General features: G+C 42.1%; 2 protein-coding genes across 2 annotated transcripts; one reads left to right on the top strand and one right to left on the bottom strand.

Annotated features, from left to right (window-relative positions):
• Positions 1-61: 61 nt before the first annotated feature.
• LOC142388111 (uncharacterized) lies at positions 62-6,180 on the top strand. The gene is made up of 6 exons (XM_075473019.1): positions 62-233; positions 468-660; positions 777-926; positions 2,370-2,712; positions 3,210-3,254; positions 3,641-6,180. Exons 1-6 carry the CDS (start codon positions 154-156, stop codon positions 5,089-5,091), a joined length of 2,262 nt encoding a protein of 753 aa, XP_075329134.1. The 5' UTR covers positions 62-153; the 3' UTR covers positions 5,092-6,180.
• A 334-nt stretch (positions 6,181-6,514) lies between these two features.
• On the bottom strand, positions 6,515-11,360 carry LOC142388114 (uncharacterized). The gene is made up of 2 exons (XM_075473022.1): positions 10,934-11,360; positions 6,515-9,450 (listed from the first exon to the last, which is right to left on the bottom strand). Exons 1-2 carry the CDS (start codon positions 11,031-11,033, stop codon positions 7,961-7,963), a joined length of 1,590 nt encoding a protein of 529 aa, XP_075329137.1. The 5' UTR covers positions 11,034-11,360; the 3' UTR covers positions 6,515-7,960.
• Between the last annotated feature and the right edge of the window lie 847 nt (positions 11,361-12,207).

Genomic DNA, 12,207 nt, shown 5'->3' with positions numbered 1-12,207 from the left:
ACTTTTATTTTGAAATGTTTAAACTGAGCTGCCTCCATTTCCGGAACAAATTGCTGCTTCTTCTTAACGGTCACCTGAGACGCCGCATTGGCTGCTTGGGGCGAGAAATACGGCCGCCATCTTGGACCGGTCGTCCAGACTCGAGTGTTCAAGATGCCAGAGCACTGTGCGGCGTATTGCTGTTCAAATCGGCGGACTGATGCGAACAGGGGTCGGGGGATTACTTTTCACAAGTAAGATTTAACATTATTATTGGTTGTATTTTGTGAATAGAATATTGTCCCGTATTTATGTGCGCCAGCGAAATCGTAGCCAACAAACGTTAAGCTAGGCTATGTTTATAGCCGGTGTGAGGCCAACATATATTCCATAAACAGGCTTAAATTACAACTGACACAAGAGTGCTATTGTAGAAATAATGCAAATATTGCAGGGACTTTGTCGAATCTCCCGTTTTTATTTTGAAGGTTTCCCAAAGACAAAGAAATGAGGACGAAGTGGGAACTTGCTTTGAGGAGGGAAGAGTTCACAGCAAGCGAGGCATCCGTGATTTGCAGTGAGCATTTTAAGCCGAAAGAGTTCGACAGGACGGGACAGATTGTCCGACTCCGAGATGGTGTTGTTCCCTCCGTCTTCAGCTTCTCGGTTGACCTCCAAAAAGTAGGTGTATCATCATAAGGCTATTAGCATCCATTAATGTAAATATTCTGTTATCAATGACAGGGCAGGGTGAAATACTTTCCGTGTGTGTGTGTGTTTATATATGTATTCTTTAGGAGTCTGTGCCTGAGAGCGTTAAAGTGAAATTGTCAGCAAACGAAGCGTTTTGTTCAGAAACAAAGTCCATCTTAGAGACGCTCATGAAGACGGCGGTCGATGTTCTGACGGAAAAATCCGCCACAATGAAGCAGAATCCGAAAAGTAAGGTAAGTTAACGGTTACTAAGTAACCGGTGGCTAATGCTAATGCTACCAGTGAAGCCCGGTTTATTAGCCGAGTCACAAACTGTTTCAACAAGGAGACTGAACCGAAAGAGTGAAACAGTGAAACTACTCTGTCCGAAAGCGGCTAAAGAAGTGGGACAAAGCGACGTCAGACACAACAAACATGGCGGATTCAATCACTTGATTAGTTTATTAAATTTAGCATACTCTTGTGTTCTTGCAGTCAAACTAATTCTTGATCAACTGAAAGTGTGGTTATAAGTTTAGTTGAACTTTACTATTTTGGAACAACGAGCTTTGTATGTAGGACTGAAACTTCCACAATTTAGAATAAATACAAAATAAATATGTTTATATGATAAATGCTACTGAAATGGAGTTTAAAAAAAGATAAAAAATTGCTATGGCAATGTGCACAGAACGCAAAATAATTTATTATAATAAATAAATATATATATATATATGGTGATAAATAGATCAGTACGATGTAAATGAAAACGATTTAATTTAATCGAAAACGACAAAGTTAAAGAAAACATTTGACTTTTTAAAAGTTAATATCTAAAAATATACGTTCTTAACACATAATTCAAATGATCACACGTTAGCAAATGCACTTTTTGACTCGCTTAAAGTGTATTTTCTTTTAATATATTCCAATAAAGTGTACCAAAGCACAGTGTTATCATTGAAAATAGTTCCAAGCACGAGATTAGTATACTTCTAATATATTTCTAGATATAACTGTACTACGTGTGGATATATTTGAAACTCAATAAAGCATATTTATCATTCAGAGAATATTTTAAAATAAACCGTAAGCAGAATATAATCGGGTGACTACTGCTGTAGGGTAATTAAACTACAATAAAGTAACTATAAGTAAATATTATCAATAAATATCACTAATGGTTAAAGACTAATGTCAGAATGATATGTTATTCATTAATGATTAACTATTTTTTTATGTGTAAGCTAAAGAAATGCAGCCGCTCTCTAAGCAGGGGAGAATATTACTAGTTTATCTATTGTGGATTCATCTATAATAATACCAGACAGCTTATCAATTGATTGTCATAATTCTCCGAGTTATAAGTGAGATAAATTATGTTGAATAAGAGCGTGAACTGGAAATCTTAAAACCAAAGATGGCAACCACATAAAGAGTATATTTACTTAGTGTTTTTACTCGCTGTTTTTCATTAGATGTAAGAAGTATGTCATCGATATTCTTATATCAGACAGCCTCAGATTTATCTCTTCAAGCAGATCCGTCAAAACTGTTTATGAACTACTTATTAAGCAATATAGGCAGTGTAGTTAGTGTGTCCTTTGTATTGATTGCTAGAATCAAGTTTAGTTTTAACTTTAGATTATAGATGCTCGATTATAATCTACGTTTCTGCTTTGTTTTAATCTTCGCAGTCAGATTTTGAAAGCATTTTAAAAATGTTGGCTCTGGAGGCGACCAGGAAGATCGGCTGCATTTTCTCCCAGCTGTCATCGCTGCTGCTAGCTGAAAACCTCACTCTGACGGCCCGAGTGGGACAGCTGGAGACTGAGCTAAAGGCCACGACCGAAAGCTGTGAAAATGCCAAAATGTGGAGGGAAAATGTCCTGAGCGGCTGCCCTGTGCTGTTCAAGCAGAGCGGGATGATCTTCACTCTGAAGCCATGCGGGAGGTTTGAGATGAAGATGGATAATCCATCACAGGGAGGCTCGGATTCCTCACCTGCTGATGCTCAGGTGGAGGCAGGGCATGACTCTGGTAAGAAGAAGAAAAACTCACCTTATTCAAAAAGCATCATATTGTGTCAAAGTGATGAATTCAGATTACGAGCCATTATACGGCTTTACTAACTAATTAAAAGCAGAAGTTTAGTCAGTTTGCTGGTCTGCATCATTCAGGTGTGTGTTGACACGATGTTAAGGAGGAAAAACATCAATTATCTTAGAAACTTTTACTTACTGCTGCTGAAGCTGCTTCTACAAGCTGCTGTTAGTTTTTCTCTCACGGCTTCTGTGTTTTCTGTTTTGGTTCAATTAATACATTTTCAGTGTAATATGTCATGTGTTTTTTTTTTTTATCTGCGGTTGTATTTACCTCATTTTAAGGCCTGATGAGGACCAGATGTTTTTATTCTGTATTAACACGTAATGTTTTTCACTTTTTAATGGCCGCGTTGTTAACTTGGAACAGAAGTTTTGCAGCTTTTCAGCTCTGAACAATATGTCTTAGTGCCGTCTGCTGCTAATTTCTTTTAGATGGTGGCGAGATGATGATAGAAGTGACCTCATCAGCTGAACAAGGTGAGATTTTAAATGATTGATACATCAAATCAAATTTATTTATATAGCACATTTCATGTACAAACAATTCAAAGTGCTTGACATAAAATAAAAGCATTGCAGCAGGGAGTGGAAGAAGCATTAAAAATACATAAAATAATATAAAGAGAAACAAATAAAATCATTTAAATGAATTTAAAAACAAGCAACAGTCTGGATAAGTCAAAAGATATTTCATGCATCGACACATGAGAACAGAAATGTCTTTAACCTGGATATGAATGATTTACATCAATACACTGGAATAAACTGCATATGTGAGCGATGTTTGTGAGTTTCTTTAAATTGAAAACAACAAAAATTAGGATCTAACCGTGTGATTTTATGTCTTTTCCTCTCTAATGTAGACACGGCAGTGGATCTCACCACCACCAAACCCAAAAACGCTCAGGAAGCAGAGGTCAGGAGTAATGCGAAGGTGTTTGCATGTGAGGTCTGTAACAAGAGCTTCAACCGGCAGTTTCACCTGAGGAAGCACATGAACACGCACAAAGAACAGAGGCCCTTTTCCTGTGACCAGTGCCCCAGAAAATTCAGGAACACGGCGACCTTCGAGTACCATCTACTGCGTCACGAAGAGCTGAAGTACGCCACCTTCGAGTGCCAGCTCTGCGAGAAGTCGTTCAAAACAAAAAGGTGCCTGAAGACTCATCAGCTCGTGCACACGGACACGCGGCCGTTCGTCTGCTCCACCTGTGGGAAGGGCTTCAAAACCAAACACAGCCTGCAGGCTCATCAGGTCGTGCACGCGGTTGAAAAGCCGCACAAGTGCTCGCAGTGCTGGGAGAGTTTCAGGTACGCCATCACGCTGCAGTGCCACCAGAGCGTCCACACCGGGGAGAACCCGTACAAATGCGCCGTGTGCGGCAAAGCTTTCACGCGGCGGCGTTCGCTCAGGACGCACCAGGCGGTCCACAGAGGGAAAGTGTACACGTGTGAGACGTGCGGCGCCGGCTTCACCCTCCAGCAGAACCTGAGGAGACACATCCGTATTCACACGGGGGAAAAGCCGTTCGCCTGTAAAGTCTGCGGGAAAAGCTTCATGCAGGACAACAGGCTGAAGGCGCACATGCTCCTCCACGGAGCCACGAAGGCGTTCATGTGCGACCTGTGCGGGAAGACTTTCCTCTACAACTGCCAGCTGAAGAAACATCAGGCCGTAACTCACGACGACAACAACGAGCCGGGCGTTAAGAGGCGAACTCGAGAGCGAGGAAACCGCCGGGTCGTCTATCGGCGGGACAAAACGACCGTAAACATGACGCCGTTCGGCTGCAGGACGTGTCACAAAGGCTTCAACACCGCGGGCTCCCTGAAGAGACACGAGCTCATCCACACGGGTAACATGCAGTACAGCTGCGACAAGTGCTGCAAGTCGTTTTTCTACAAAGCCACCTACGAATACCACCAGCGGATCCACTCGGGAGAGCGGCCGTTCGGCTGCGACGTGTGCGGGAAGACGTTCATCATCCGTCAGGCTCTCAAGTCCCACAAGCTTCAACACTCTGGGGAGAAACCGCACGAGTGCGAGCAGTGCGGCAAAGCTTTCAGGATCTACACGAACTACCTGAGACACCTCCGGATCCACACGGGGGAGAAGCCCTACGAGTGCGAGGTTTGCGGCATGCGGTTCAGGCAGCTCGGACACGTCAAGTTTCACATGCAGGTCCACACGAAAGAAAGACCGTATCCCTGCAGCAGCTGCGGACTCGGATTCTCCGACTCCAGGCTGCTGAAGAGACACATCTGTAGTGAGAAATATGAAAAGATCCCGGAGAACGAACTGGAAATGTCTTGAAAATGTTCATTAAACAATTCATCACGGCGCTGGACTTCATTAAGAATTCTTTGTTTATAAAACTGTCCACAAAACGTAGAAAATAAAACTCGCATCCCCTGAATTAACATGGCTTTATCTTCACATTATAAGCTTTATTTTTTTTTAAATGAAAACAGTCTGCTCATCATCTCACATCCCCACTGCTCTTTGGTTTGTTCGTGTTCACATATATATTATAATTATATATATGATAACCAAAACTGGAGACATTTTTAAAGGCTGTACTATAAATACTACATTAGAAAAAAAGGTTAATGTGCTGTTTCATTGGAAAAAAACAGCATAACAGTTTAATATCTTCTGAATTATAAAACCTCTTAAGTTTCTTTGTCATTTTATGTATAAAGTCCACGGCGGAAGGAATATATTTGATACAGTTTGTCACTGTGACCACAAGGGGGCAGAAAAGACCCGCAATTTTACAAAATCAGCTTTTGACTAATATCATTTATAACCCTGAAAATTTGCTGGTTACTTTAGTTCTGCTTTTATAATCCTCAAACCGATGTTTTTTGTTCATGTTTGTGTCGACAATAAAGGAAAGGTGTTGCAGTTTGCAACTTTGGACACTAGAGGGCAGTGGACATGCTGTAAGAACATGAAAGTCAGAAGGAACTAACGTTGGACTAATTATTCCATGTTTTCGGCTACAGAAACATGCCCATTGACTGGGCTAAAGTCAAACAGAGTAATCGGCCCAGTTGGACAGAGACTGTTTTATTTGATGTTTTGCCTGTCGCTGCACCCTATTTTCAATTTTCATCCTAAATTCTGTGTTTTTTGGGATTGTTTTTGCTTTTACCAACTAATTTTCTGCCAGCTCGCTTTTGTTTTGCTTCGGTAACTTAAATAAATTCAGGTTGACATCATCTGTCGGGTCTTTCTTAATGGATATACGTCTTTACAGAATGACTATTCGGACATAAACCTGCAATTTGTTGTTTTTAAACGATTTTTTAATTTTTAAACATTAATTATCAATAACATTATTTTAAACTCATCAGCAAAAGTCCACCTTCTGAAGTTTAAAGCAGGCTGTAAACCTGACTTACAGGTGCCAATAAAAAAAAGTTAATTTTAGTTTTATTAAAGCTGTTTCTGTTATCATGGCAGCTTTACAGTATCTTAACTGTGTTTCACTGTAAATCCAAGCCAGCAGAGTCCCTTTTTCTCACCTCTGTGTATTTCATTAACTCCGAGGTGTGATTTTGTGCTGGTTTGATTCATCAGTCGTGCATAATTGACATAATTCATCATTTTGAATGTTCAGAGAAACCATAGCATCATTAAAACACCAAATATTGATCATGCACGTGGGACTGGAATTTGTGGAATTATGTAGGAAAGTCAGTGTGGCGTAAATATTAAAACTGCAACTTGGTTAAAAAACATGCAAATCCTTTATATTCGAACAATCTTGATGAAAGCTTTTATACAAAGGTTGTTAAAAGATGTTCAAAAGATCTCGTCGTGCCAACCCTCATCCCTCACTGACCCTCTAACAGTCTCATGTGCTGCCTGAACTGTTTCCCCATGCTGTTAAAAAAGAAATAAAAAGAAGAATATAGACGACATACGGGGATAAGGATCCAGCTCCTCTCACTTCAGGTCAGTTTAATTCAAAGTATCATCATTGTGACTCAACGGAACATCTAAAGCTGACATAAATGTTCATTATCACATTAATTAATGTAATATGATTTTTTTTTTTTTTTTTTTGCCCCTTTGGCTCCCCCTACAGGTGTGGGATGTAACACCACTGTCATAAATACAAGTGTGTGTGTGAACCCTGCACACGTACAGCCACACACATCTATGTGATGTCATGCTGAAGATGCCATGAAAAGCCTGTAGAGCAAAACATTGTGAACTGTGGTTTATTTCAGGAGGAAGAGCAGTCATCTGCCAATCAGAAGGCTGATGATTTGACTACTAAGCGGATCGGAGAAGCTGATCAGGTGGGATTTCTCTGTTTTTCTGCCCACATATTACAGCTGATTCGGTCCTGAGACAGACTCCTAATAGCCGAATAAACTCCATCTGTCACGGCTTCAGAGCTTTGGTCATTCTTGACACTGGATCATGAATCGCTGTTGTTTAAAATGTAAAATCTGCTCTGACAGCAGTAATCAGACGTCACTTGACCCTCCCTTCAGTTGTAGGTTTTGGACGTAGTTACGATATGTGTTAGCCTTGAATTCCATGTATTGTTTTCATTTCTTCGCTGTTGGATAACTTTGGTTATTCAGAGACTGCTTCGCGTCTTGTGAGGGTGATTTAACATTGTGTAGACTAAGATGTGCTTCATTAGGGTGTGTGTGTGTGGCTTTCAGTTTGACAACTAGACTAGAAAAGGGCTTTATAGGTGGAGGCCACAGACAAACTCCCGGTACGCCGGGTTAATGCGTATCAGGACAGCGATACGGAGCTGATCCGCCTCCGTTTGGAACGTTTCAAATATGAGGAAGAACAACGTCAGATTAACGTGGACGTCTTTATTTCACCTGTGAGACAGAATTGACGCGTGAAAGAAACTAAAGACAAAACAGAGGTTAAAAACAGTTCAACTTCAGTCTGTAACGTTAAAAAAAAAGCACAAACCAAGTCAGAAACCTGGTGGTTATGAAGCACCTGAGCTTAAACAGCCATATTAAATCAGTTATGAAGTTGGCCTGCTATCCCCTGAATAAAAGGACTTTGATTCTTGACTTTCTTTTACAGTAAAATCAGCACTTTGAATCCCGTAGTTTGCCGAATGTGCTGTTTAAATACATTTCCTGTTGTTGCCCTTGTGTCCGTTAGCCTCATCGTTTCCCACACGCTAAGCTCAGCTCGACTCCCTGCAGCCGCCTGCGCAGCGCTGCTGATGCGCTTTGGCCGACGACAGCTGGGTAAACTTTTTGCTGCAGGCGCTGCAGCTGTACGGTCTCTCTCCCGTGTGGATTCTCGCGTGCGTCTTCAAGCTGTCCTTCCTCTTGAAGGTCGCGCTGCACGCCGAGCAGCTGAAAGGTCGTTCCTCGGTGTGCGTTCTCATGTGTTGCGTTAACGCACATTTCCTAAGAAAAGCCGCCGTGCAGACGGAGCAGCTGAAAGGCCTTTCGTCTTCGTGAAATCTCATGTGACGAGTCAAACGAACGGCCTTGGTGAAGCTCTGGCCGCAGACGTGGCAGATTAGTTTTTCCTCGCTGTGATGCCTGGCGTGTTTGACCAAATCCTGCTTCCTTCTGAAAGCTCCCTCACAGACGGAGCAGCTGAAAGGTTTTTCTCCGGTGTGGATTCTCGTGTGCTCCACGAAAGCTTGCCTCCATTTAAAAGCAGCCTTGCAGAAGGAGCAGGCGTACGGTTTTTCTCCCGTGTGACATCTCATGTGTCGACGAAGGCTCACGTTGCAGCTGAAGTTTCGATCGCAGGTCGTGCAGCTGAAAGGTTTCTCCCCGCTGTGGGTTCTCATGTGCCGCTTCAAACTGTCTTTCCTTAAAAAAGCTGCCTCACAGAAAGGGCAGTCGAAAGGTTTCTTTCCACTGTGGATTTTCAAGTGTTCGAATAGAGCTCTTTCGCTTGTGTGAGCTGCCTTACACACCGAGCAGTGGAAAGGTTTCTCCCCCGTGTGGGTCCTCATGTGCTCCACTAACTCCCGTTTCCATTTGAAAGCCTCGTCACAGACGGAGCAGCTGTAGGGTTTTCTTCCAGTGTGCCGCCTCATGTGTTGGGTTACCCATCCCTTCCGTCTGAAGTTTTGACCACAGACTGAGCAGCTAAAGGGTTTCTCTTCACTGTGAGTTCTCACGTGTTTCTTTAGAGCTCGGTTCCACATAAAGGATGCGTCACAGAGGGAGCAGCTGAAGGGTTTCTCACCCGTGTGGATTCTCTGGTGTCTTAACAGGTAAACCCGAAGTCTGAAAGTTTCACCACATTCGGAGCAAATGTGCAACTTCTCACCGCTCTCACATCCATCATCACCGGCAGATTCCTGACTATTTCTCACTGAGCTTAAACCCGACCGAGGCTCACTGCTCTCCTCCCAGTTTCCATCACTGACGTCCGTCTCTGAGGAGTCTGAAAAACTGTCGTCAGTCTCTGATTTTGAACAAAGATCTGATTCTGGTTCTCCAGCAGAGTCTCTGTTCTCCTCGGTCTGGCTACAGTGAAGCTGTGAGAGCTCAGGTTTCTCTTCATCATCCTCACTCTTCACTGGGACGGGACTGAATGTGAACTGGGTGATGTCAGCCTCCTCCTGTTCCTCTTTAATCTGCGGGGGCTTCTGGTCCTCCTGGTCGGCAGGAACCTCCTCTTTGATGGCCAACAGCTGCTGGACATCTGCAGGAGACAAAATCACAGCTTTGTCATTTATTCATCTTAGAATTCACCACTTTAACCAAACATTTCATAATAAAAAAAAGAATGTAACTGGACGATAATGAAAGTTTTCCTTCATTATCTGTAACATTGATACACAATTAAACACCATTTGTAACTATGGGGGATATTATTACACCTGTGGATATTTTACCTTCATCTAGTGATTCTGCTGTTAATTCAGTTCAATAAAACTTTATCAATCCTCAAATTATCATTAAAGATCTGGTATTGTTATAGATAGATAACAAAATGAAATATAAATCAGTTGACAAACATGTAGAAGATGGCAGCAGGAACAAGTCTAACGCCTCTCTGCTCAGCTTTAAGACTACAAAGGCAGACAGAGACTGCAGACAGAGTGGAAACAGCAAAGGAGGAGGATTATAGAGCTTGTTAACAACAGATGGTTTAATCCTGGACGTGCCACTGAGAAGGAGCGTCTCTGCAGCCCAGATGTTGAACTGCTGGCTGTGAGTCTGCTGAGAGCTTTCACCTGTTTTACCTGCCGACGCTGTGCGTGACATCACCAACTACGTTGTTGCCAACCAACGAAGACACTCCAACCTATTGATGGTGATATCCACTACTCCTTCCTCTCTGCTACACTCCAACTTTCTACATGTTTATCAATTGATTTATATTTTAATATCTATCTATAACACACATACAGTGGAACCTCGGTTTTCGGGATTAATCCGTTCGAAAAAGTAATATTTCCCCATAAAAAATTATGTAAATCCAATTAATCCGTTCCAGACACCCAGAAATGTTAACAAAAAATACATTTTATAGAGAATAACTATAGTTTTACACACAGAAAACTTTGAGAAATTAATAGAAATGACTAATGAAATGGATAAATGAACATTTAACATCACTTTTACCTTTTTTGAAGACTCTTGTTGGCGTATGGAAGACAGCAAGGACGGGAGAGGGAGGAGGGGAGGTTATTGTTTGTCCATAAGGAAACTAAGGCGGACTGAGTCACTAACGCATTTGGGATGCTTTGTGTGCGCTTCCGGGAAATGAGTGACTGGGTCACCCGGACGAGTTTGTTACGGACCATTTTCAACTGTACAAAAACCGAGGCTTTACTGTATATCACACCTTCCTCTCTGCTACACTTCAGATTATTACATGCATGACAGCTGATTTTTTTTTTTTATTTGACTTAATTCTATTATCGATCTACAAAAATAGCATATATCTAATTATTTATACTACAGCAATACAATTCCCCTTTGGGCATCAATGAAGTATTATTGAATTGAATTGTGGTGGGGAGTCTCTCCACCTGAATTGAAGCAATATTTACAAATAGTAATTATTGTTTTTGAGCCAGCTAAAGCAAAGAAAGCCTGGCTGTGTTGAGGTTCCCTCTCAGCCCTTTAAGATCAATACAATATTGAAAAGTAGGATAGAAGAAGGTGGACTTTGTTACCATAAAGTTGAGTCTGCTTTTCAGTTGCACTGTGCACTGGTCCGTCTGCTGTACTTTGTCGCTGCTTCTCCAACTTAATCAGCATCTGGACTTCAGACATATTCACACAATCAAGTCAGGATCTTTTTCTCCGTAAACTCCGTCACAAACACAGTCTGATCCCCGTTAAACTGTCGCTCAGACCCGACGTGGTGCTCAGTCCCAGTCGGTCTGTATCTAGCCGTCATGCTAAGCTAACGTCCGGAGCTTTGTAGCAACCAGGAAACGAGTCAGCAGAAAAACAAACAAAGTGAACAACACAAAACTCATTAAGGGACGACAGTGAAATACACAAGGGACTCTGTCAGGGTTCAGATTCCTTAGTAAAAAAAAAAAAAAAGAAAAGGTTATTGGATTTCCTGCTTCTGGCAGCTGCGGGAACTCCACTTCCGGCGGACCTCTATGTCTCACACCAGCCTTCAAAATAAGAGCTCAAACTAATCACCTAGGTCAGGGATGTCCAAAGTTGGTCCTCGAGGGCCGCTGTCCTGCAGGTTTTAGATGTTTCCCTGCTTCAACACATCTGATTCAGATTAAATGGATTTCTTCAAAATATTGTTAATCAAGCCTAATAATAAAGCATTGATCTGAATCAGGTGTCTTGAAGCAGGGAAACATCTAAAACCTGCAGGACAGCGGCGCTCGAGGACCGACTTTGGACATCCCTGACCTAGATGGTATCACCCCAGCGATTATGCAGAAATCATGAAAATTTGGGCCTTCTTTCTAATTATGTTTGCACAGTTGAGTGTTTACACTTAGCTTTGACTTTAAACTCTGCTCCAATGTTCAGCTATATTTTGTTTTATGTTGCGGGCTGCACGGTTGTGTGGTGGTTAGCACTGTCGCCTCACAGCAATATGGTTCCAGGTTCAATTCCCAGATAGATCCTTTCTGTTTGGAGTTTGCATGTTCTCCCCATAAATGTGTGGGTTCTCTCTGGCTACTCCGGCTTCCTTTCACCATCCAAAAACATGCATGTTAGGTTGATTGCTGACTCTAAATTGTCCCTAGGTTTGAGCGTGAATGGTTTTTTGTCTCTGTGTGGCCCTGTGATGGACTGGCGTCCTGTCCAGGGTGTAACCCGCCACCCTAAATTGGATTATGACTATAATATTATGTCCAGACTAAACATGGAGAAGCAGCATTTAGCTGTTATGCAGCAAACAAGTGGAACAAACTGCCAGTGGAGATTAAACTTTCACCAAATTCAGACATTTTTAAATCCAGGTTAA

Source organism: Odontesthes bonariensis, chromosome 9 (genome assembly GCF_027942865.1).
Source record: "Odontesthes bonariensis isolate fOdoBon6 chromosome 9, fOdoBon6.hap1, whole genome shotgun sequence".
Lineage (NCBI taxonomy): Eukaryota > Metazoa > Chordata > Actinopteri > Atheriniformes > Atherinopsidae > Odontesthes > Odontesthes bonariensis.
This window is presented reverse-complemented; position numbering and strand designations above follow the sequence as displayed.